Source organism: Phyllostomus discolor, chromosome 2 (genome assembly GCF_004126475.2).
Source record: "Phyllostomus discolor isolate MPI-MPIP mPhyDis1 chromosome 2, mPhyDis1.pri.v3, whole genome shotgun sequence".
In the NCBI taxonomy this organism is placed as follows: domain Eukaryota; kingdom Metazoa; phylum Chordata; class Mammalia; order Chiroptera; family Phyllostomidae; genus Phyllostomus; species Phyllostomus discolor.
Window position 1 is genome coordinate 151,528,406 of NC_040904.2, and position 27,219 is coordinate 151,555,624.

At 37.7% G+C, this 27,219-nt stretch overlaps 1 protein-coding gene across 1 annotated transcript; it reads left to right on the forward strand.

Annotated features, from left to right (window-relative positions):
- The first annotated feature begins 10,050 nt into the window (after positions 1-10,050).
- IL26 (interleukin 26) lies at positions 10,051-26,581 on the forward strand. Its single transcript, XM_028531569.2, has 5 exons — positions 10,051-10,221; positions 10,307-10,363; positions 10,535-10,669; positions 26,293-26,358; positions 26,444-26,581. The coding sequence occupies exons 1-5, from the start codon at positions 10,051-10,053 to the stop codon at positions 26,528-26,530; spliced, it is 516 nt and encodes a 171-aa protein (XP_028387370.1). The 3' UTR covers positions 26,531-26,581.
- Positions 26,582-27,219: the final 638 nt, after the last annotated feature.

Below are 27,219 nucleotides of genomic sequence, written 5' to 3' on the forward strand. Positions count from 1 at the left end.
AGCCTATTAACAGGGGAGCACTTCCAAGTTTTCCAGTAAATCAGGAAATAAAGGGGAAGCTTACTGAGTTGGGGGAGCCTATCTGCTAGTGGAGTTTAGCACACACAGAGAAGTCTTGTGTGTGGAAGGTGAGCAAGATACAAAGCACACTGAAGAAAGAGAGTGAAAGCTCTACATCTTCAAACTTTGTACAGTGGTTCAGAGAAGACAGCGAAGAGGTAGAGATGCAAGGTGGACTAGTTCCATCTGGAATGATGAACAGATGACACCAGAACTGAAGAATGTATGGGTCTTTCTGTAGAAGGTGAAATTCAGTTGTCAATTATCTAAGGTATTTTCTTTAAAAAAATCAGGATTCCTGGGCTTATCCTTCAGGTCATTCACCAATTGTTTGCCAAGTTCCTGTGGAAGGAAGACAAACCTGGTGGTAATAGGTGAGCATGTATACAGTTTGTGAGTTCACTTGTGGATAAAGCAGAAGTAAGACTTTTGAGTGTGCACTCTGAACGATGAGAGGTACCAGAGCTAAGCTTCAGGGATGATATAATTTTAATTACTTCTGGGGTAAATCGGGGTTTAGGACTCTTTCCTCTCTTCTTCCAAACGAGTCTCAGTGTAATGCCTTGAGCAAAATCTGGCATTGTACTTGGTTTTGACAAATTTTTAGAAATGAAGCCATTAATGGAAGAATACTCTTAAATTGTATTTATGAGAGCAAAGAGACTGAAATACAGAGATTTAAACATTCTGAATGCAGATGAGCATAAGGTATAGGGTGCCAAGAGGTTCTTCAATGCTGACAAGCTGGGAGCTCTATGAGATAGTCCCAGTTCCTCGTAGGGAGTCTTGACATAATCATTAGCACCTTTTGCAGCTTTTTTTTTTTTTGCATCAGTCGCTGTGGCTAGCATTTGGCTGGTGCTGCCAGCATTGCTCATGTTCTTGCCATTAGCAGAGGACTTGGGTGTCTCCTCTCCCAGTAGCAGATGGCAGCATCCAGATCTTCAAGAAGACTAACCTATGAGGCTGTGTGAGACACAGCACCCTGAGATACTAATGATAACTTAGGACTGATGAGAAACCACTGGAGGGTTTCAACTATGGGAAAGACTCAATATGACTCATGTTCTGTAAAGGTCACTGTGGCTGCTGGATAGGGAGTAGGTCTACTGTGTGTGTTTGTGCGGGTAGTGGGGTTGGGTGGTAAGGACAGACGCAAGGCCAGAGCAGCTGTCCAAGGAGGGAGGATGATTGTACTAGAGAAATGGGAGTTGAGTCAGAGAAACTTGGTGTGTGAACTGTGACACTCAGCTTGGCCTGCTTGGAAAATAAGAGCTGTGTATGGAGCGTATGCAATAGCAGGAAAAGTGATCATTTAGTTTTTCTTCTGGTCCCTCATTTACACTCTATTATTCACTAGAATGCAGTGCTTCATGTGGGACTTAAAGACAGAGAGGTGATTTTGGTCTGAAAAGAAGATTTTAAGATCTGAGTGGAGATACTTCTATCAGAAGAGGAGAATGCAGGGGTGCCAGGGGTGGAAAGCTGAGTCTTCTTGTCTCAGAGGCAAGCACAGCTATAGCAACTTTATCTTTTTCATCTCATTTCAAGGAATGTTTACTTTTGAAAAACAAATGGAGGAGGCTGAGATGACTGACCCTGATCTCCAAGAGGAAATTGCATTACTGCTACACCATGAGGTTGGGTAGACTGTGACTAGACCAGGGAGTTTGCTGGATTGTCTTGTCAATTTGCCTGACAGTCTCATTACAGAAAATTGCATCAACCCCCAAAAGACGGGATCATGAAGACCTCCATTTTCATAGGAATGAGGGTTTAAGTCACCTTATCAGGTAATGAATTTTGTGCAATGGAGGTGTAGGGAGAGGGTAAAGGAAAAATAGAATGGACAGTCAAAGAATTAATTTGTAATTATTAATTTAGAATCTATGAACAGCTATAAAAATAGGAACTATAGTTTCTGCTGATATAGTTTCTGCTAATAAATTACTTGTTCTGTTTTCTCCTCCTTCCTTCTCTTGTGGGGGCTGATATTTTAGCTTTCTGGTGGGTGTATAACCATATTGATATGATCCTACAATGATACAGTAGTTGATGAGATTCTAAATATTTGCTGTGTAGGAGACACACATTTTTTGCCTGAACAAAGGCAACAGTGGCAGCTGAAGACCAAAATGATGGGCTGTCCTAACCTGGCCCTCCTGATCCATCCACTGTTCTTTCTGATTCCACTTTGTGCCCGGAGAGGCTGATATATATGAGTTGCCCAATATATGTGCTTCCTTTCTGGTTTTTTTTTAATCACATTTTACAAGTGGATAAATTAGCAGGAGTTCCGAGAATGAAAATAAGGTCCAAGTATTTATTGCTGTGGAACCCTCCTGCCAGATTGCCACGCAGGCCAGTTGTATACTTCTACCAAAAGCTCCTTGTAGATGACTCTCTTTCATGTTCTCTTTCCTGGTTCTGGAAATTTCTCTCAATCCCGTTCCCTCAGAGGCTTACATCTATTGTTAGCTTCGAGACATTGTGCTATTTCTTGTAGGGTTTCTTAAATTCTTTCCACACCTTAAAAAAAATCAATCCCATAAACTCTTCTACCTTACCCAGTTTAGGTGTAATGGAGGTTTTCTGCTGGGATTCTGATGCATGCATCTCCTTTCTCACTTCTGTGCTCCCACTGATCCCTGCCCAGAAGCAGGATGGAGTCGGCCAATTCAGGTGACATCATCTATGGACCATAAATAGAGCCAGTTTTGGGCATGTCTGAGTTGTGTGTAAATTTTTGACCCAGCAATAAAGTGAAATCAGAAACAATGGTATACGATTTCTAAAATTAAAACACATTCTTTAATTTAAAAAGTACTATTTCTCCAACAGATTTCTCTAGAGGCGAACAGAGGTGCTTAGGGCAACACACAGTATCACTGGAAGGAATTAAAGAGCCTCTTCTCCCCTTTGATCCAGGAATCTTGTGTTTCTTTCTTCGGCTCTCTCCCCACTGCGGCCCTTCCAGGCACACATGGGAATCTTTGTTTCAGTCGGGCTACCCTGCCAGCTGGAGGATAGGAGAATTATTACACTTGAATAATTCTGACTCCTCTAAACCTGAGGTTCCTTTGCTGTGTGTGGCCCTTCTTTCTCCTTTTTTTTTTTGTTACAGCTGCAAAGGATATTCAGGGTCACATGCGTGGTCCTTTTAGTCACAGTCTCCTCCTTATTTCTATGGGGTTTAACCCTCTGGGTGGTTCTAAGCATCCCATATGTATGTGTAGGTTAGCTTCAATACCACCTAGAAATCGACCAGTTGTGTCCTTCCTAGCAGGTGCTGTTTATTTTTGAAAACTGTATGCTGTAAGATGCTTTTATGAGCTGTTTTTTCATCTGTGACATTTTCATCTTGCCATCGCTGCAGATGCTATTTTTAGGCATGATGACTGCCCAAGAATCTACAAACTTTACATTGCTGCTTGACTCAATGACACCCTAAGACATTTCAATTCAATTTAGTCCAGTAAACAACTATTTAGATCTTAGGAAAGACAAGATCCTGTGTAAGGGCTATGAAAACATAAGGTAGCCATAATTTGGGTGCTCTCTGGTGAGGGAGACAGGAAAGCAACTGCTTAGGGAACTGAAATGTGCTGTGGGAGAGGCAGTGACAAGATGATGATCATCACTGCAGATGACACCAAAGTTGCATTTCTGCTGATCTTTTGCAGGATAAGACGAATTTCAGCAAGTTTAAATGTTGTCTCCTCTATGAAATCTCCCCTTTTCTTCCCCTTTGCAACCTAGGCATAGTTAATGGCTCTGTCTTCAGGACTCTCAAAGCATAATTTACATCTCTCAGCATTTATCACAATTCAGCTTGATTATTTGTCATGTGTTCATCTTGAGAGATTTTAAAGGACATAAACTGTTGTTCATCTTTGTGTTCCAGGACATGAGAATGCCAGCCTCTTTAGAGATGCTTGGTAAATGTTCAGTGGATGGGTACACAGCAGAGTGAACATCATCATCCTGGACCCAAGGATCTGGATGAGCAAAGGTTGGAGACATGAGAGGTGACGCAGTGCTCAGGGGCAGGCCAGAGGTCCAGTGTGGCTGGAGCACAGGTTGCATGAACTGATGCACTGGGAGATGACCAGCAGCTGGTAACATTAATTCTACACAACTTCCTATTGCTAGTCTTTGGGAACTCAGTATCGATGAGACTTATGTAAAGGGAGTCCAGTGAACTCATAGGATTTGGCTCACACCATGCCTTGGCCCTTAATCTGATGTGGACTGATAAAGCAACTGCATCGACACTCTGTATTTTAACTTTTTTCTTCTCAAGTTTGCATAGGTGACACTCATTAATCCTTCCCACTAACAAATGCCTCACGAAAACTATGGGAAAAAACTATGGATGTTGCCGGCAGTATGGAATGAAATTCAAAAAGCTAAATACAAAGGAATTATGTAGTTTCTGATACAGGCAGACAAGGGATGTTACCTGCAGAAGAACATTTGAACTGTAGGAGTCCCATCCTCAGCCTACTTAGCTCACTGTTCTTGGTAACAACTGATGTGTGAAGGCTGCTGGGAACCCCCTGCTCTAAAACCATGATGGTAGTGGCTTCATCTGAGTTCTCTGTCCGTGGTTTGTCAAAGTCTCCATGCTTTTTGTCTTTAGAAGATAGTTCCAATGTATGTCCTGGGGTTTGTCCTCAGAGCATGTGAGATTTGCTCTTTGCTGCCTCATAACTTTGAACTGCAGAGTCCTTGTCCTTAAAATGAGGAGAGTGACACCTACCCTCATTTAAGAATAAAATCACGCCATCTTGACCAAAAGTGAAATTTTCCAAATTGAATTTGAATGATGTTCAGAAAAGAGAAATAGGGTGCAGCACCCCCCCTCCCCAGCTGCCCCAATTTCAAGCATGGGGCCCAGGGAGTGTCCACTTGCCAGATCCAAAGCAGACACACCCACTCCTGGGCAGGCTTCCTCTCGAATTGTGCTGGTTAGAAGAGTGCATGTGCCCGTGACTATCATTGGCCTGGACTAGGGATGGACAAACGTTTTCTGTAAGGGGCACATTAGTAAATGTTTTAGTTTTAGGCTCTGTGGGCCACTTGTGGTTTTTATTGCATTTTTTCTTATTGTTTTCCTCCTCCTTCTCAACCCTGTTAATTAAGTGTAAAAACCCTTCTTAGTTCATGACTTTGATAAAACAGGCCATGGGCCAGATGTGGGCTATCTATGGTTTGCCAATCCTTGGTTTAGATTACTCATAGCTCATTTTCTGGCACTAGGCACATCAACACCCCCCAAAGTTTCTGTGAGCAGGATTAAAAGGAAAAGGATTTTTTAAAAAATAAATAAGGTCTGCTACGAGCAGCAGATAACAAATGCATTTAGCATTGAGTATAAGCCAGAGTTAACAAACATTGTATTAAATTTCCCTAGCAGCCACAAGCTATTATAGCAGACCCATGAAATACAACCATGGCTGTACTATTGTTTCATCTTGTTGATTGTTTAAAAAATAGAGTTTATTTTCCTAGAATTTTAGGTTCACAGCACAACTGAGAGGTAGGTACAAGGATTTCCTATATATGCCCTGCCCTCAAATGTGTGTAACCTCTGCCATTACCAATACCCCCCCACCAGAGTGGTGCACTTGTTACAACTGATGAATCTATGCTGGTATGAGCTGTTTTGATGCCAGTGAATGATTTATTACAATAAAAATTAAATCTCTGTATCACATCTTATGGGTCATCTCAGATTCTCTTGGCTTTTCTTTTCCCAGCTGCTACTGCAATGGTCACTTTGGGCTCCTCTGCCACTCTGCACTCAGAAAAAGGGCCATGGAGCAGCTTGTGGAATCTGTCTTCCCCCCGACTGCTGAAGGGGCCAAGAAATATTCATGGGTGTGACAAGTTAAATCCTCCACGGGGCAAACTTTCAATGGAGGAAGCTGCCGTGTAATTTTTATCCCCTGTCCTCCTTCTCTTGGTCTGACCCAAGGCACGTTTCTGTACAGCCTGTCTGGAGACATCCTCAGTGGCCAAAACACTGGCTGTCTCTCTTCATAAAACCCTGGCTTGTTACTGATGTACCACCGTGAACGAGCTGCTCGTCTTTGTTGGCTTTACTTCTCTGTTCCTTCACTCCCCCGATCCATAATAGAGGATCAGCGCGTCAGCTTTGCCTCAGGCTCCTTTTTCTGAGGAACCTGGGCTAAAGCAATTCCTTACTAGAATTTAAGCTCCACGAGGGTAAAGATTTTGGTTTATTTTGCTCACTGTCTAGACTATTGCCTGGAACGTAGTAGGTGCTCAAGGTAGATAAGATCTGTGTATATGCATACACATATATATAACATCTGCTATGAGTATCGGAATACACACACACACACACACACACACACATATAATTTTTATTGTATTTTGAAAGAATTAATGAAGGCATCGATGATTCAGGGCATAACCCTTGGAAGAGATGAGCACCAAAACAAACCTGTGGGAAGGATAAGAGACCTCTTATCAGCTGATTCCTCCCACAGAGAGCACCCAGGCCTGCAATGGAAAAAACCCAGATGTATTTAACTGTGGTGAAGTGAACAGCTAGTGTATAGGAAGTTATGAGAGAAAGATACAGAACAAAAAACAGTAGCCAGCATCACTCAGCACCAAGCTGCACAAGAGCTTCCCATCAAGCCTGATGCACAGCTAATCTGATCTCTTGCACTTCTGGTCTGGTCTGAAATGTAAAGGAAAGGCAAGAAACAGTACTGAAGTCAGGGGTGGGGATGCCCGCTGTGGGCTCTATAGATCTCACAAACAAAATTAGAAGATACAGAGCTCTTGAGGCTTCTCAACATAGCGGAGGAGTGAGTTGAGAAGAAACATCCAGAAAGACTCTCCCAAAGTAGTTTATTATTTTTATATCAGCACCCAAATTTCTTTCTCCTTCCTCCTCAGAGCTCTGACTGCCTTTGGTCATTTCTCACCTTACAGAGTGTTCTGTAGTGACCATGTGGTATATTCAGTAATCCAATATTATCTATTGAGCACATACTATGTGCTAGTCATTGTTTAATACTGGGGTAACAGCAATGACCAAGCAGACAAAAATCCCTGCTTGACAGGGTTGAGATTTTAGGAAAGGAAGATAGTTAATAAAATGCATAAATAAAACATATCATATGTTTAATAACAATAAGGAGTTTGGAAGAAATAAACCAGAAAAAAAAGACAGAGGAACTAGAAATGGGGTTGATTTTAATTAGGGTATTGTATTAGTTTACTAGGGCTGCCATAACAAAATACCATAGACTAGATGACTTAAACAACAGTAAAAATGAATTTCCTCACAGTTCTGGAGGCTGGAAGCCTGACATCATGGTGTCAGCATGGTTGGTTTCTTCTGAGGCCTCCCTCCTTGGCTTGTAGATGCCATCTTCTCTCTGTGCCTTCACGAGGTCTCCCCTCTGTGTGTGTCTATGTGCAATAGAATCTCCTTTCCTTATGAAGACACCAGTAATACTGGATTAAGACTCACTAGATGACTTCATTTTAATTTGATTACCTCTTTAAAAACTGTCTCTCCTAATACAGTCCCATTCTGGGGTCCCGGGGATTAGGAATTCAACATATGAACTTTGTGGGGGGACAACATTCAGCCCATAGCAAGTACCTTGGGAAAGCCTTGCTGAGAAGGTGATGTTTGAGCAAAAACTTGAAAGAGCTGGCCATGTAAATATCCGAGGGAATGCATTTCAGGGAGAGCGAAGAGCAAGTGCAGAGGCACAGGCGTGCTTGGTGAGTTTGAAGCGCAACAAGGAGGTGTTGTGTCTAGAGGAGGTTAACAAGGGGAAGAGTAGTAGGAGAACAGGCCAGGAAGGAAGGAGAATAGGCAAAATCAGGGCCTTAGGCCATTGAAAGAACTTTGGCTTTTTTTTTTCTTTTTATTGTTGTTCAAGTACAGTTGTCTCCATTTTCCCACCACTACTTTCCTCTACGCCACCAACCCCCACCTCCCACCCTCAATCATTCCCCCCTTTGGCTTTGTCCATGGATCCTTTTTTTGCTCTGAGCGTGATGGAAAGTCCTCAAGGGAGAAATCATGTTGTTAGTGGCCTGAAAATTCAGGTTCAAATGCATTGCCTCTTCTGAGTAAAGTCTATTAGGAATTTATACTGATTGCCCCAAGGCCACAGGCTGAAGAAATGGACCAAAAATGTAAGAAATTTATATTTTGACAGAAAAATATATCAATTTCTGAGAGTCTCAATATTTTGATTTCTGAATTCTGTCTCAATTTTTGCTGTTGTTGCTGTGTACCTTTTTTTTGATGCACTTAGAAAATGAGGTAGAACGGCTATTTTTTAAAGTCATGTGCTTTGATAAAACTTTGGAGGATGCCTGGATTTGTGCAGGGTACATCCTTTCTCTCCTGGTTAGCTGTCTTCTTGTGAAGAGCTCTCATCTCATTTCAGAGGTTGTGTCTGTTATCAGCAGACGTGCTCCTGTGGAAACAAGTTGTGGGCTCTTCCACGAGATCCACTTACTTCTTGAAAAACCAGAAAATACTTCCAAGTGTTTGGACCTTTCACTTTATGCTTTCTCCTTACTCCTTTGCCAGCCCTGGCTGCTTTGATTTAGGACTTAGTCTTAGGATCTGGTGCTTGTTATTGACTCTGCCTATTTTTGGTGAATCTCTTACTCACAACCAGATTCCTAGTGCTGATTTGCCTGGGACTATGTTACCTCTGTTCATGCCGGGCTTTGGTGGCTTAGCTCTCCTTCTTGATAATAACCTGGGCTATGTCTGCTTCTCATCTTGGGGCTGCAACCCAAAGTGAACCACACTTACTGCCATTGAAAGGACTAGGACAGAACTGAGATGGGACTCCATGGAGCATCTGCCGTCATGGCCCCTAGCACCCAGCACTGCTCTTTGTATTGGAAAATCCTTGATAAAAATTTGCTGATGGAATAAATTTTACAAAAAATGTCATAATAGTATCTTATGATGTGAAAAGGAAGTGTTTATTCAACAAATATTAGATGTGCTTCTTTAGATGAGGCACCATGGAAGGTACTGAGGAGTAAAAGATAGAAAGGTGGGGTCTGTTTCCTCGAGGAATTCCCACTTTCCTAGAAGTCCAGAGTTAGAGGAAATGTCCATGTGGTCCACTTGGCTAGAGATAATAGAGCAGCTTTTGAATTGTGGGCGTTAATCCCAGGTTCAGTTCCAAACAAATCTAGAATATATTAGAGGAGTTACAATTTCTGAGCTGGAAAAATTGTAGAGAAAAGTTGGAAAATCTCTCTCTTGGGTTTTGGTGCTGGCTGCAGAGTGCTGGCTTCTGGGGGAAGAGAAGGAGCCAGGTGAAGGGTTTGGCAAGGGCTGAACAGAAGCATTGGTATGCCGTCCTGAGCAGATTTCCCAGGGCTGCCCATTCTACTATTCGGTTCAGTTTTTTTCTGGGTACTCATTAGCAAAGGAGATTTTCTTTACATATGTGAATTGGAAAAAATTCATATGCTTCCTGGAGACCGGGCTTTTTCATTGGTGTGGCATGACTTAAATAATGAAATCTCTGGGTTTGGGTGCAGTGGTGGAGAGAAATGCAGACAACTGTAATTGAACAATAGTAAAGTAATTTTAAAAAATAAAGAAATCTGTTGTGATATGCAACTAAAACTTTGACTGTTGCGGGGTTTTTTTGTTTGCTTTTTTTTTGTTGTTGTTGTTTTTGGAAATGAGGCCCCATCCTTACCAGTAAATTTGAGCTTTTACTTAACATCATAGATGGTGTGGTCAACATTTTTTGACTATGAAGCAACTCTCAAAAAAAAAAATAGAGAGCAGCCAAAGTGATCTTCCTCTTTATAGACTGTAAGTTATCTTTCACAGCATCTCATTAAAAAGCCAGCCTTGAGGGTTAAAGTAGGTTATCCTCTCATCTGAATAACACAAGTAAGTCTGGCTGCTGTGAGTGACACAGGCCCAGGGTGAGGTGGAGGGAAATGCGGGGGAATTGCATTTTGAAGTCTGGGTTGCTGTTTGTCACTCTGTCTCTTGCTATTGCCAAGCACAAGCAATCTCACTTCGCCAAGAGCTGTTACCCAAGGGGAACCCTGTCGCGGGCTGTTGACATGCTCTATGTCAAGGCGGCATGGCTCAAGGCAACAATTCCAGTAAGTATTAAGCTCTGCTTGGAAAGATGATCTAAAGGATGTTTGTAATTCTGGATAAAACTTATTTCTCTTTGTTTTATTGTAGGAAGACCACATAAAAAATATACGATTATTAAAAAAGAAATCAAAAAAGCTATTCCTGGTAAGCCAGAGGCTTCCCCACCCCGTCCTTGTTTCTAATTGTTTCATGCTTTTCCCCTTGTGTTTAAGTTTTTTGAGGGTCATTAAGTAGTAATCAGGGGGATGTTTCAGTGGCATTTTACAAGAGGTATTCATGGTTTACCTTGTGCAATTTCTTATGCCTTATTTATAGAAAAACTGCAGATTCCAAGAACAGCTTCTGTCTTTCTTCATGGAAGATGTTTTTGGCCAACTCCAGTTACAAGTTTGCAAAGAAATACACTTTGTCGAAGAATTTTATAGCCTCAGGCAGAAATTGAGCCGCTGTGTAAGTATGCACAGCAAATATGGTGAGTTTGATCCTATAAACCTACCTAGAAGACAGCATGTATGAAGCTGTTGCCACACTGAAGGGTGAGTAAAAGAAAGGGCCTTCTAATCGTTGGCTTGTAGTCCGCAAGGAGAGACATCACTACCAGGGAAACAGCCTCAAACAGCCATGCAAAACTCAGAATGTCACCATTTATCATTTCTTAAGGAATGGCACATAAAACACATGAAGAGAGCTCAAATAAAGTAAGATGGAATACTACTAAAATTTATTTAATTTTCATCATTCCCTTTATATAATTCCCAAGTAATTAATTCATTTAATAAATATTTAAGTGCCAACTATGTGGCAAACACTATTCTAAGCTTCTTTTCTTCCTTCCTTCCTTCCTTCCTTCCTTCCTTTCTTTCTTTCTTTCTTTCTTTCTTTCTTTCTTTCTTTCTTTCTTTCTCTCTTTCTCTCTTTCTTTCTCCCATATTGATGAAAGCTGTTTAGATTGCCTATTTATTTATTTATTTATTTATTTAATTTTTAACAGTTGTATCCTTTTAAAGGCATGGTCTCAGTCAAAATGAAAGAAAAAAAAGAGGAGTATATCTTCTATGGGACCTAAATTATTTGATGTTGCTAAGGTCACCGCCACTGCATGCAATGGGAAATTAATGAAGAAGATAAAAATGAGCACATTTCTATAAAAACATCCACAGTAATAAAGGCCAGCATAAAGAAAAAAATAAGACAAAATAAAATATTAAGTCACGATCTGTGCAATATTAGTTGACTGGCCTCTGCAGGGAGTGTGGAATATTTTCTGTGGCTTTGGGTTCCAAGCGTGCTTTCTGCAGCCTCCTCTAGTTGTGCCAGGCAGCTGGTGTGAAGGTGGGGCAGTGATGCCCACTGCAGTCCTTGGGTTGGCAGGTGGAGATGAGCTCCCCTACTCTTGGGCATGATGGTCGTTGATGCTTAAATACTTGGCAACTGGAGGTGGACTTTCATTTTTTAAGAGTTAGGATACCTTTTTCTTGTAGTCTGTGAAAGGACTCAGGAACCCAAATTGCAGCCCCTACTATAGAAGCATTTTATGAGGGTGAGCTGGTCTGTTAGGTAAAAAAAAAAAAAATCAATGAATATACATTCATTTTTCTTTGGTTAGTTGTATTTATGTCATTGTTTGGGACTTGGGTTGCATGTTTTTTAATAAACTCTCCTGTTCTGTGAAAATAACAACACTGAGGTAAAATTACAAACTGGTACCTCTTTGTAGAACACAGAGAGAATGCTCTGGGCCAGTTCCTTCGAGTAAAATAATGGAAAGGCCATCACTTATCTTTGGTTTATTCTATATTTAATCTATGATGTCTGCTTATTAAGACAGTCAATTGTATAATGTCTTAAATTTAAGTTGAATTATTATATAAATTTATATTTCCTTTGGTGTCTCTGATTAGGTGATTAGTATCCCAACTAAGAGTGTTCCCTACTAACAGACTTGAAGGGGAGGAGAACAATCCATGGAACCACTCGATATTGGGAGAAATAGAGGCCTATGGCAGTGACTGTAGACTAGAGTGGAGCCATTCAGAGGAACAAGCAAGCTGTTCCCATTTCAATATCTGGAAAAAGAAACACTCTTCAGCTATTAATATACCTTCTATTCCTCTTTTTGCTAGAGACCTCGATTTCTCTGCATTACCCATCCGATTTATGGTAATTTAATGTTACCCTGAATGAAGTTTGTTAATATTTATGGTGAGGCACTAGAAGACATCATTGTCTGATACAATACCATGTTATCTAGACACCTGGAACCCCCCCCACCCCTCCAAAGCATGTCTGTTTTTATCATTGATTCTTTTCCTTGGCTTAAATAGTTACAACCAAAACCAAGATGAAAAACTTCGAAAACATCGAACTGCTTAGGAACTCTGGTTCTCCTTGATTTGTCTTTGAAGTGTCTTCCTAAAGGGATCTCAATCTGTCAATAGAGGCACTTCTTTCCAGGACTTGGGCCACAACAGCATCAGAGCAGTGTGGCACTCTGGCTGGTCGCAGCCGGGTACCACAGTGGCTGGCTCCCCCTTATGGCTTAATGTGAATATAACACTCAGTCAACCTCCCCAATAACCTTGAGGCTGTACTCCCTAAGTTCTACCGGATCCAATCACTCTTCCCTTCAGTTAATTGTTTTAAGAGCTATGGAGTTTATACCCTGGGGTGTATCAATCTCCTCTGGGAAACTGTGAAAAAGAAAGCCAGAGGATTAGCCTGAGCTTTCTTTGGAAAGCCTTCTCAGACTTTTGCTTTAGGGAAATAAGTGCTTGCCTTGCATTTAATCTTTTGGCCAATCATAATTTTATTTTTATTTATTTTTTTGCCAACAAAAGCTGGTATTGGCTTAATATAAATTTACTCATCATCTGATCTTGGTGGAATTCTAAATTACTGATTGGGGCAGAGTTTAGGCAGGGAGAAGTTATAAAATATGAAGTAGGCAACATTAACTTAAATGTAATATTAATAAAAATGGGGATTAAATATAGTCAATATATAAACAGCCAATGTAGAAAGTAATTACGCCTGCTGTATTTGCCCTGTTGTCCTTGCTATTGGGGTTGTTATGGGGGAAATGAGATAAAACACAGGCCTTGCACTCCAGGAGTTTCGCAGTGTGTGCGTGTCTGTGTGTGTTGGTAGGAGGATTCCAGTGGGAAGGAAGGTCATATAGCAAGGTCACTATACAAATGATTATAATAAGAGGATGAGAGAAAAAGCACCATAATAATAGGATTAGCAAAATTTGGGATTCAGAGCAGAAATCTGCATGTCTACATGGAGCAGGAAAAGTGTCAAGGAGAGACTTTGAAAGGGGCCCTGAGTTCTGAGGGTTCTATATCCATAGACCCTTGCCATATTTCAAAAATGGTCTCAGGCTTTTTTCATGATCCAGAAACAGAGGGAAATGGCCCAACCCCTGTTTCCAGGACCCAGAACTGGAGGCTAATGCTGAGCTTAGTGGGATGCTGTGGTCTAAGTAGGATTTGAAGGGTTGATTAAAAAAATGACACATCAACCCTGCATTTAGGACACTGTTTCCAGAGTTAAATGCTGTCTGAATTTGAAACAGTTGACTTACATACAGAATTTTGGCATATAGTTCATTTGCTTAATGTGAGTACTTGGTGTTTGAATTTATGTCAACATTTAATGACTGATCTGTGCTCTTCTGAAAATGTCCCCCCCACCGTCAAACCTGGAAATAACAAACAAAAAGCAAAATATATGATATCAATTGCTTTATATAATTTAGAGAATCCAACTATTTTTTATTTTGTATCTTAATACATTGAAATAATAGTAAGGCTCACTACAACTCTTTATAAATCATAACTTTGTGATGGTGATTTTTAAATGCGCTAGTTCTATGTGGATGTTTTATTTTGCTCGAAACTTTTTAATAAATATCCAGAATTGTTAAAAAATTACTCTGCTAAAGATGAAAAATATTTCTGCCATGATAAATTTCTTAAAATCTCATAATCTACCCTATTTTGCCAAATAGAATTTGACTCTAGACGAATTTGTTGGATATATATCAAGCTAGGTAGAATTTTTCACTTATCAAGAGTAAAATACTAAATTACTCCTTTAAAATTGACAGTAAGCTTCCTTGGTGTTTGTAGGAGCATTTATATTGGGGGAAATACTACAGTTTCAGCGCTGGAATACCGATGTATTAGATTACCAAATATCATTATCTTGAATTATATCTAAGTTATCCATGGTGGAGGTTTTTCTGTGTCCCCAGAGAAAAAAACTAAGTCTAGTACAATTAGGAATTAGACAGTGGATCCCATGTTGTCAGCTGGAGATGATCAATATCTTTTTCCATGTGCAGTTCACATGGAACTTTAAGATTGCTGCCTGTACATAGATAATAAATGGTACAACTTTTTTTTAACATTACCACCAACCAACCATTGAACATTTCTAGGCTTTAGATTTCTTAGTTCAAAATTCAGATACAAAATTAAAATGTCCATGGTGAGGAAATAATCCTGTGTATTTTCCCCTTACTGGTTCCCTCCCAGGTAACACCAAACATTGTGCCAATTATGACAATGTGACAAAGACAAGGAAACAATTATCCACATTTTGAGGGTTTATGGATTTATATTTGATGTGTAGCCATGGAGTGGTTGAAATTAAATGCTTTTCTTCCCTTGTTTCATGCTTTTTCTTCCTGTCTCTCCCTGTCTCTCCTTTCTCCAAATGTATTTTCAGAATATGCCATGTACCTGCTTTGTCTGAGCCAATTTACTGAATAGCCGATTCATGAATTGACCAATTTTTGATCCATTGTTTCTTTTACCCATCTAGTTTTAGTTGACTGGCTTTAGTTTATCTTTATATGAAAGAATTCCTTTGTTTTAAGAAATATTCTAATTTGTCTCAGTTTCAGGTTCCTACCTTTGGAATTGGAGACTGAGTAGCAGAGAGTAGGGAGACTGGGAAATAAAGAAGAGTCATAAGAACTGAATCTTTTTGAACATGCAGAATTCTTTTGAATGTATTGAACATTAATCTATCTTATACATGAGAAGAATACATTTGTAAGAATTCCCCAAAGTCAAGAATACATTCAAGCATGTGTACAAATTTCAGTATCAGAGAGACACTAACTGCCGTAACAAATACTCCCACAAGTTTCAGTGGCTCCGCATTTTAGAACTTTATCCCTTACTCATGTAAAATTCCAGGAGCAGTTTTTCTAGGTGAGGTCGCTTTCCTTCACGTCATGAATCAGGGATGCAGGCATCTTCTATACCACAGCTCTGCTGTTTCCTACGCCTTTTGCATTCAGTCAGCTGAAGGAGGAGGAGAGCAAGAAGAAGACATACCAGCTTCTTACAAGCCCTGCTCCCAAAATAACACATAGTATCCTGCTGATATTCCATTGGCAAGAAACAATCACATGGTTACAATAACTGCAAGGAAGCTGGAAAATGTAGTCTAGTTTATGTCCAAGAAGAAGAGGAAATAAATTTTGGTCAATAGTTAGCAGTCTCTGGTATAATTATTCAACAAATTTTCATTAGTATGTTATTTATGACCAGAGATACTCTCAGTTTCTTTACCCATGTGCAAATTAAAGGATGCAGCCTTGCATGAGCAGGTGCATGAGTGGAACATGTTCTTACTCTGGGCGCTCACGTGCAGGGCATGCCTGCGCAAAGGTACAGGGCGGTGCTGATCAGGACTGCAGTCGGTGGGTGATTTCTTCTTATAAGTATATTCTTCCCATGAATAGGAAGGGGACAGAAACGAAGACTGAACTTTCCTGAAAACAGTGTGATACAGATGAAATGAAGACCCAGTCACCTAAAACTAAATGGTTAAAATATACAATTAAACTGATGTCCAGAAATTGGCTCATAGCAGTTTGGCCTACTCCTCCATTTCCCAGGCCCTACACTAGGTGTTTGGGTAAAAAAGCCCAGTATGATTTGGTCCCTCCTCTCCAGAGGGTAGTTGTTATTGGGAAACAGATGTAAACAAAGACATTCAGTGAATTGTGAAATAAGACATGTGTGAATATTGATTTGCTGTCTGATGAAGTCTCTGTGGAAGTAGTTAATGCCATCTGCTCTGGGGCCTGGGGTATATGTGAGCAGAGACAGAGAAGAGTGCTATTAAATGAGGCAATGATTGAGTTTAACTTTGGGGGAATAAGGGGCAGAAATGGCAGGGAGGAAGCTTGAATTAAAGCTTGATGGTATAAAACAACATAGTCTATTCAGGAAACTGCAAGTAATTGAGAATGAGTATAATGCGACTTGGGGAATGTGAAGATGAGGCTGATCATTCAGATTTTAGTGAGGAGAGTTCATAGGGGCCAGATTAAGAAAGGCATGGTAAGACTGGCTGAGGAGGTTAGACTGTTTCAGGAACAAAACGGAAAGCCAGTGAAAGGCATGGCCTGATCAAATACTCTGTTTTAGAAAGATCTCTTCGGTGTATATAGAGGTGTGCAGGGAGAGGGTGAGACTGGAGGTAGAGGAAACAATGAGAGGATCATAACAGTAATGTGCTTGGACCAGTGCTAGTGTCCCAGGGAAGGGTGAGAAGAGTCTGAGGAAAACAGCAGAGTCTGAGATGACTAAGGCTTCCGCTTGGAGGCCAGCTGGGTGGTGGTGCCACTCACTCAGAGTACAGAAGGAGAAAGCATGGAGGGAGGTTAGTAAGTTGCTTTCGACATGCTAAAAGTTTGAGGAGTCCCATGTGTAAGTATAGTCATCAGAGTACACTATATATATATTGTGTATATATATACACCATAGTGTATAATGTATAGTATATATAGTGTTTTATAATATCAATTAGATCTAGTTGCTGTTTGCCATTTTTCTCTATCTTCATTATTTTCTTTCAACTTATTCTATCAATTATTGACATCTCTGACGTTAATAGTGCACTCCTTGATTTCTCCTTGAAATTCTATTGGTATTCATCATAGAAATTCATGTATTTAGAATTCTGTTGAGGCACACAAAAGTTTATGATGATGCGTCATCTTGATGAAGTGACCCTTTCATTGTTATAGAATTACCCTGTTGTTCCTAATACTGTTTTTTGTTCTCAAACCTTTTTCTGCTACTAATAGAATCACTCCAGCTTTCTTTCGATTATTGTTAGCACGATATATATTTTTCTATCATTTTATTCTTAACTTATTTGTGCTCTTTATTCAAAGTGAGTTTCTTGTAGGCAGCATATATTTACGTTTTGTTTTTAAAAAACATCCACTCTGACACATTTAGTTTTGGCAAGTTTAGACCACTTACATTTAATGTGATTATTGATATACTTGGGGTAAAATCTATCCCCAGGCTGTTTGTCTCCTATTTATCCAGTCTGTTCTTTGTTCCCTTACCCTCTTGTTCTTTCTTTTTCTTGATTGATTTTTTAATGATTCCATTTTATCCCCATTATTGACTCATCAGTTATAAATCTTACATGTTTCACTATTTTTGAGACTTTTTATTCTTTTGTGTAGAACCAGCTTTCTACTTAGTATCATCTTCTTTCTCTTTGAAGGGTTTCACTTAACGCATCTTATAGTACAGTTCTACTGATGATGAACTTGTTCAAATTTTTTTATGTAAGAAAAAAGCCTTTAAGCTCTCTTTACTTTGGAAATATATATTTTTGCTGATTATAGAATTCTGGGTTGTTAGTCCCCCAAATAATTTAAAGATGTTATTCCACTGTCTTCAGGCTTGCATTGTTTCTGATGAGAAATCTGTTCCATTCTTATCTTGTTCCTCCATCATGTTTGTTTTTTCTAGCTTTTTTCCTTTTAAAGGTTTTCTCTCTTTACTTGTTTTAAGCGATTCAATGATAGTGTGCATTGGTGTAGTTTCCTTTATGTTTCTTGTGTTTGGACTTAATTGAGATCCTTGCATTTGTAAGTTTTAGTTTTTATAAACTTTGGAAGTTTTTTAGCCATCATTTATTTAAAAATTTTCTTCTATACCTTCTGTCTATTATCTTCTTGGGATTCTAATTGCATGTACATTCAGCCATTTGCCATTGTCCCATAGTTCACTGTTTCTATGTTTTTTTTTTTAGTTTTTCTTGTATTTCATTGTAGTTTCTATTTTACATCTTTAAGTTCACTAATCTTTTTTTCTACAGTGTTTAATTTGCTATTAATCTAATTTAGTGTATCATTCATCTTAGACATTGTAGGTTTTATCGCTAGAAGTTTGAATTGGGTCTTTTAATATTTCTCATGTCTTTTCTTAATTTGACCAATATTTCTTCAAGCTTCTAGAAAATATAGAATAATTTATTGCTACTCTTTTAAAATTCTTGTCTGTAATTCTAAAATTTGTTTTAGTTCAATTACTTGATTTCTCTTATTATGAGTTGTAGTTTCCTGCTTTGTCCCATGCCTGGTAATTTTTGATTGGATGTCAGACATTATAAATTTTACCATATTGGATCCTACATATTTTCATATTTCTGTAAATATTCTTTCTTTTTTTCATTTGGGAAGACAGTTAAATTGCTTGAAGAAAGTTTGATTTTTTTTTTCAGATTTTAAGCTTTGTTAATTATGACCAAAACATCGTTTAGTATAGTGCTAATTTTTCCCTCCTACAGTGTCAACACATTTTGGTTAACTTTGCCCAGTTCCCTGTGAATTTTCATTTCCTTCTCCTCTTTCCCTTCCCTCTCCTTCCAGAAATTTATTTGTTAAAGAATTTGGGTCACTCTTTTAAAGAGTTTTTCATGGTGTATGTTTTGCTGATTGCATTTTTATAGACTCATTTAATATATTCTCTTTTTTCATTTCCCATATGTTAGTAATTACTTATAGAGACTTGAGCAGGTTCGGTCTTGATGTTTTGGCTAGACTACTCCACAGGCAGTGGTGTGTACTTTCACTAAGAGGCACATTACAGGTGACATCCATTTTTATGGTTTTTGCAGTCATTGGTAATTATTGTCTAAATCTATTTATAAGGCATTGCAAAATGATGTATTAAAAATTCTATTATACTTTATTTGTAAGTAGAGATAACCTGTAAACAGAACTTACCTATTACTAACCTGTTTGTCCGAGGAATTTATCATATAAGAAAGGCAGAAAATATACTTAATTCTTTTTCTTTATTTTCCAGATTTCAGTATAAGTAATTAATTTTCTAATGTCCTTCCAAGGTTGTCAACAAGTTGCTATTTTCTCATCATTTCATTATTAACTCATAAACTTAAATTAATTTTTATTTTTGAGAAGCCTGATTTCTGTGATACCCACTCTTTGGGTTTCTTTGCAGATCCACTAAGACTGAAATCTTCTTTGGCCACTCTTAAGACGCAGCACCAACATAATTATCATGGGAGACCCTAAAGTCTGAAATCTCCACAGTATTTAAACGTTATCTCATTGTTTCTGGTAACATCCTAAGCATTTTGTAGTACCTAATAAATTATTATGTTTTTAATTAGTCTGGGATAATTTAGGTAGTATAATTATTCAAAGAAAATTAGTTATGGGTAATATGAAATACCTTTATTTTTATAATCTTTTCTAGCCATGGTATTTGGCTAAATAGTATTTGGGAAGTTAAGCTATATATGTGTAAGAAAACATTTTAATGCTTCTTATAGAACTAAAATACTTTCAGACTTGACAGGGAACTAATAATTGCTTAATTGAAACTACAAAATAATTTGCCTAATTGCTAATGATCAAAGTTGAAACTGAAAAAAAATTCCATTAGTTTTTAAGATTTTAATCATCTACTTTAATTAACATTTCAAGAGCCTGAATTGTAATGGGTAATTAAAGAGATGAATTTCTTTATATTGTGTATAATTAACTTACAGTCTGATAAGTCTTGGCATATAGAATATTTGCATCTCAATTTCTTGGAGTGTGTTTGATAAGTAATTGCAACTAACTTATCAACTTGGAAGGTATTACTAATTATTTATCCTTGTAATTTCAAATATTTTAAAATTATAATTGGTTGAACTGATAAAACCAGAAGTGGGATATGAGACAAGCACTGTTTTATTCTTTCATTAATTGTAAAGTCCAAATCCTGTTAACAATACCAATAACCTCATCTTGTGGTTGTTGGAGAAATTAAATGAGATAATATATCAAAGTGCTTACCATATAATAGTTCTGCAAAACTGTTAGTGTCTTTTCTTACTACTCTCCATATATAGAACACCAATTTTCTTCTAATTACATTTTCTCAACAATTTCCAAAAGAGTGATCCTCCTACATAATCAAATACTTCTTTAGTATTAATTGTTAGTGTTAAGTTGTATTATGTGTATAATTTAGAGTAGCACTTTAATTTAAAGATAAAGAGATCATATATGAGTAATTGGCTTTAATCTTGGTAAATATATTTCCTGATTATATTGTAGAATCTCTTTGCTGAAAAATTCATTCCTTAGTTAATGATATATAACATCTTTGTCGACATTATGGGGCACAGCTCTATCACTTAATGTACTAAATTGCATAGACTTATTCTTTTTTATTGAAATATAATTGACATATGTCATCATATTAGTTTCAGGTATACAACATAACATTTGATATTTCTTTCAATTATTAAGTGATTACCACAGTAAGTCGAGTTAACTTCCATGCAAAGACTCTTTCTGATTAATGATAGTTATGCTGAGAATTAAAACAATCTTCAATAAAGTCATCCTATCTCTAGTATCTCTTTGTATTTAAGGTATTTAGAAACTCTTTCTAGTTTTTGCCATGGTTGGAACATGGAGAAATCTTATGTGGGTGTAAGATAAGTGTAGGTAAGTGAGGTTATGTAAACTTATTTATATCAAATGACTCTACCAGTTATAGAGTATACAGAAATAGAATAATGTTTTGTAAACTCCTCTGATATATATTTACTGAAGTATTAGATATCTGTCTTTTGCTTTTAAAAAATTAAATGCCTAATTATGAACATTTTTTTGAAGAAAGACACTGGCTACTAGTTGATTCAACTCTTTCTCCTTCATTCAACCTACTTGGTTGCATTATACTTATGTTTTCTTTCAATAATGGTAATCAGAAAATTTTCTTCCTAAGTTTCCTATTAGCCTGTCTGGTCTAAGTAGGCTTGTGTTACTGTCCTAATGCCCATACTTTTGCCAAACTGACGTACAATTTTTAAAAATCTGTTTTAAAATAGGCTATACTGATATACTTTTCTCAATTGTATTCTTAAACACACCTAAAAAATATTTGTAAGACTTCACATGAGAAACTTCAAAAAGTTAATAAGATTTGCTGGAAAACCTACATCTACTATCATACAATACAATAAAATTAGTTTAACTTTTGATCTAATGCCTCATCTATCACTTACATTTTGGGGGTAAAAAGTTTTAGAAAACCAAGGTCATGGCCAAAGTAGAAACTATCTTAACCATGAAGGTTAATTAAAAAAATAAAATAAAATAAAATAAAATAAATACAACAACAAAAAACAAACCAAAAACCTTACAAACAAAAGAATACCAAAAGGGATGGTTATAATTCATTTTGAAGTTGTATATAGAGGTAAATAAAATATATAAGATCTTACATATGGTTTTATACCCCTTTAAGGGTTGTGAGACTATGGCATATATTTATAATAGGAGAAAATATAATAAAACTTTTTGAAGAAAGGATTGAAGTTGTTCTCTGTGAGAACACAGTATGAGTAGGTACTTCTCTGAGAGACTATACATAGGTAGCTGTCTACTCACTGACCCATGCATTTCATTTTCCCAGAATTTTCAGAGGAAAGAGATTTTTTATTTTTGCTTTAACTGTCATACACAATAGAAGTTTGTATGATTTTTCAAACACGTGAGGACATTGGGGACACAAATTAAGAATTGCGTTATTAGTTCATCCAGCTGTTTTAAACAGAACTCTGAAGCTCTAATTCCTGGGACATGTTTCAAACTACTATTAAACCAGTGTCCCAAAGCCATAAGCTGATGCTTACATTTCATTCATTGATTCATTTAGTAAACAAACATTTGTTGAGTATCTAGTATTTGCTGAACACTATTCAAGCTGCTGGGGATTCAACAAAAATGGATAGGCATCTCTGGCCTCATAGAACTCCTTGAAAATGCTTTCGGCTCATCTCAGGTTGTGGCAGGTGCTGAGAAGGGAGCACACAGGAGGATGTGACTCAGGGCTGGAGGCTGGGGGCCAAACCTGGGTAATTGAGTCTGGGGGTTTTAGCCGAGTCCTGAAGGGTGTTTAAATCACCTCTACTCTCTCCAGCCTTGGAGCAGCATGCTTCCTCTGCCGGCTCCTCCCTTGTCCCTGCTCCTTCTACTCCATCTTATCCTGCAAGGTGCAATTCACTTGTTTTATCCTTCTGGAAGCCATCTGGGATTTCACAGTCAGATTGCCTTTTTTTTCTGTGTCCAGGAGTCAGAAAAAATACAAAAGAATTACTGTATTATTTTTTAATCACAGTATTTATCACATAGTATTGTGATTTTGCATCACTGCCAGTCTTAGTAGATAAGCCATCATTTGAACCCTAAGGCAATTTTTATCAAGTAGGATACTTTTATAAATCAATGTCATGTGGGCAGAAATGCCACTGTGTGCCTACCATATGCTAAATACACAATAAAAATATTTTGACTTAATGATGAATGATTAGGTCTTGTGTTTGTTATTGTCTGACTATCTCACCCCTTCCTTTGAGCTGGTCCCTAGTTATTCTAACCTTACTAATAAATTGCCTTTAGTCTACATCATATCTGCTTTGGTTGAGTTTGTCAAATCATTCAGCAATCCTTATAATAAAACTGCCCACCCTCTATTGTGCATTCTGTTTTCAGCAAATGCAACTTTCAAACAATGGAATCATGGCAGTAAAATCTGGCTGTAGACATATGTATAATAGTCAGGAAAATGAGAACCTTCGGGGTTAGATCTTTACCAGGGGTCATTTATAGTAAATGGAGGTCAAGGCACCAGAAAGCATCCCATAAACAAGTAGAGCTCTACAGGCAACACTAGCAGTAAGAAATGTTTGTTTGTTTACTTATTGCCAAACCTTGTTTTTCTCCTTTTCTACTCTCCTTGATCTACTTAGGGTAACATTGCCTTAGACGGGGTGAGGTGAGCAGCATTTATATACTTTCCACTCTGCTGTGGGATGATCAATTTCCTGGGCAAAGGGTATAGTCACAGGAACTCCTGAGTGATATTTAACTTCTGTGATGTCCAGGATTTGGTTGGCTTCTTCGGTCTCCCACATTCAGTGTTAATCTTTAAATCCTAACACTTTTGTATTTAATATTGTGCCACAAGACTTGCTTCTTCTGTGATTTGGAGTTGGTCCTCACATCTCAGAACTTTGATATATTGTCTTGGAATTAGGAAAGTGTTGATTCTCTTTTTTATTGAATCTCCTTTTTTTCAATTTTCAAGTTTTGGGCCAACTACTTTTATGTTAGATAATTTTAGCCTTGAAGGACTTAATATTTAACCGGACTCTTCATTTATAAAATAATGGACAGACCCCTCTCTAAATTCTCTCCATACTTACTATCTTGGCTGAAACTAAGTTGATATTTCTAGAATTTTCTTTTGTAGTTCCACTTTGAAAAACAAATGAACAAAGAAAACAAAACATGCGTATATATTCATACACATACCACACATGGGGATTCTTCCTTTGTTTATTATCACATTGTCCATTTTCAGGTTGAAATCTCTCTCTCTGCCAATCAGCTCAGCCTTTGAAAGCCATTTCTGACATCTCCTCTTTTGCAATGCAGAGCAGAGATCTTTGGGCTAATTTCTCTTTAAAGTTGCATTTTGAATGTTTTCAACAAGAGATTGGCTTAGTTGGAATATCTTTTTTTCCAAGTTATGCTGTTTTATTTTTCATCCTAATATAGTGTTTTTAAATAGACTATGGATTCAGAATACTTGGGTTCAGTCTCAGCTCACTCACTTAGTGTGTGAACATAGGCAGAAGATGAACTTCCATGGTCCAGTTTTCCAATCTGTAAAATGTGGAAAACAACAGTACCTACCTCATAGGGTTGTTGTGAGGCCTGAATGAGTTAATACAGCTGAAGCTTTCAGATTAGAGCCTGACATAGAACACTAACATATTACATGTTGACTATGATTAGTTTTACCTAACCATATTCTCAGTACTTCTGCCTTCGCTTGAAGAGGAGTTGGGTAAAGAAGAGAACTTCTGGATCTACAACTATTTTTTAAATTTATTTTTATTGTTTTTCTTTCCATTACCATTTATCCCCCTTATACCCCACCTCCCACAATCACCGCACTGTTGCTCACTAACTCTGCCTTGCTCATCATTACGTCTTTAGTGTCTAACAGATGGCCTGACACAGAGTAGGCACTTTGGGAATGTTTCTTTAATGAATAACTGAATTCTTTCTGACCGTGTTCTCTGACTTTGGCTACCACTCTTTTGGGTCTGTCACACATTGCTTTGGCCTCACAGGGCTGGTCTGGGTTGAAATGTCCTCTTCTTAATTCATGGCTCTTATCACAGGGAGGTCCAGCCCTGTGCTTGTGAAACCCACAGACCACACTTAACCCGAATATTCTGTCTGCAGCTCTTTTGTGCCAGATCACCAAAGCCCCATTCACAACAGGGATCTCTCCATATGCAGGGTCTGACCTGATGGTCGAGTCCCATTTGGGCACAGTAATGATCCATTATCAATTTTAAGCTCCAAAAACAGCATTCAGGATGTAACTGTCAAGTCATTTCAGTCATTCTCTCTTGATAAGAAGAGGGGCCTGCATGCTGCCCCTTCTCCCCATTTCTCCTTTTTGTGTTCTGGCCTAAAGGGGCCTGCTGGTTGACATTGGCCACATTTCATTTGTTTTAATAGATGTTGTTATTTAGCTGCTTCCATTTCATGAGTTTTAATTGTTATCTTTATTGATGTACCCAATAGTCTTTTACTTGTAGGTTAGGACCTACCTCCTGAGACTCCTTGGGTGAGTGATTACCCACCTGGGCCTTGGTTTCCTTTTGTATAAATTTAGAAGAATTTCCCTATTCAATTGTCTCAGTCTATTCCAGAGATTTTATGAGTAAAAACTAAGTAGTTAAATTAGATATTTTCACCTTTTCCTTCCTTTCCTGTTCTCTAGTTAACTCTATGGAAATTTCTGTAGACTTAATTTCCAGACAGCACTGTAGGAGAATAGAAGATGATGTTAATTTCTTCCTACTTATCTCCTAGGCAATCCTGTGCTCAGATAAGATTTGAAAATTCACCTCAGAGGAGACTGGCAGTTTCCCCTTGCCAGACTCCAGGAAACCAGCCTTCTCCTTCTCTTAACTTAGAAATTAATATTAATTTCTTGGTGCTTTCTCCTGGCAATAGACACCTGATTATTGTACTGTGTAATGTGAATAAACCAGGGTGATTTTTCAAAAAAAGTAAAATTTTTTGTCCTTCTTGCATCCCCTGTGTTACCCACATCTCCTTTGTTCAGTTGTTTCACTCTTTTCCTTCCTTCCTTCCTCTCCTCGCTTCTCCCCACCCCGCCCCTTTGCTTTCTAGAAAGCACTTACTTAGCCTTTCCTGCCTCAGGGCTTTTGCACATTTTCCCCTCTGTCTGAAGTGTTCTCTCTTGTTCATCCTCCTCAACTGCCTCCATTTTTCTTTAGCTCCTTATATAGCTTTAACTTCATCTTTCTTTGGCTCCTTTTCATTTTTCAAATCACGATCATTTGTGTCATTCTTCAACATAGCCCTCTCAGACTCATTGAAAGTAGGTCATTCCTATAAATCCCTATCATAGAGTCTTGTCCATTACAAATGCAGTTTTAATTGTATTTTGTAAACTTTAATTTTTGTTTCTTTTCTTACTTATCATCTGCTTCCAACATGAAACTCTAAGTTCTGTGAAGACAGAGGCCATGCATTATTTATTTTGAGTGTATATCCATGCTGAGAACATTATACTTACTCAATAAATGTTTGGTGAGTGAATAAAAGAGTGTTACTAGTACATTTTCGACAACATTATCTGTATTTACTATTGCTCTCTTAGATTTCCTGTACTTCATCAGCTAGAGAGATGAAATCCATTACCAGGATAAAAAGAATCTTTTATGGAGTAAGTATTCCAAATCCTTGTTTTTGAATATTTTATTTTTTAAATCTGAAAGATTTTTGCTTTTATATCTCTACTTTATCTGCAGATTGGAAACAGAGGAATCTACAAAGCCATCACTGAACTGGATATTCTTCTTTCCTGGATTAAACAATTCCTGGAAAGTATTAAGTAATGCAAGAAATTAAGCACATTGATTTAATTTTTATTTTGAAATATAATGAGAACAACTAGCAATAAATTTATAAATGTATTTCTTTTTAAAATTTTATATATAGTACTGTTATCAATTTAGATTCAGATTAGACTAGAGAAATTTGACAAAATAAAATTTTAGAGTACTTTCATTCTGAATATGTTTTATTATTCCCAAGCACTTTGAATAAATTTAATTTAAAGGTACATAACTAGAATTAACTCATGTAATATTTGTTGTGTGAAATACAGACTTCTGGGATATAATATAATGTTACTAAGATGGAAATAAATGCTATACATATGAATATTATCTACTTAAGGATTTGATAATTACTAATTATTCTCAGTGTGAACTTAGCTCCTGAAAGATTTTGAATTAAATAAACTATTTTTTCTCCTGAATGCCATTTCTATGACAACATGCTAGAATTTCATTGAATACAATGGGTAACAATCAGATAAGATCAAATAAGACACCCAAGTCGACTAACTTCTTGGAATGGTTTACTAGGAACATCTTTGCCAGACAATCTAAGCCACAAAGACCACAAATGATGCCAGAGTTTGACAACGCTCCTTCTGGGTGCCGTACAATTAGGTATGTTGATAGAAGCCAAGTGAAAGTCTAGATGCAGCTCATATGCCACTACAGTAAACTTGTCATAC

Bases quoted from the DNA above. Each gene is read 5' to 3' on its own strand.
- IL26 (XM_028531569.2), top strand. From the start codon at position 10,051: ATGCGGGGGAATTGCATTTTGAAGTCTGGGTTGCTGTTTGTCACTCTG. The intron at 10,222-10,306 runs GTAAGTATTAAG...GTTTTATTGTAG, and splicing joins GGCTCAAGGCAACAATTCCA to GAAGACCACATAAAAAATAT. The intron at 10,364-10,534 runs GTAAGCCAGAGG...CCTTATTTATAG, and splicing joins AATCAAAAAAGCTATTCCTG to AAAAACTGCAGATTCCAAGA.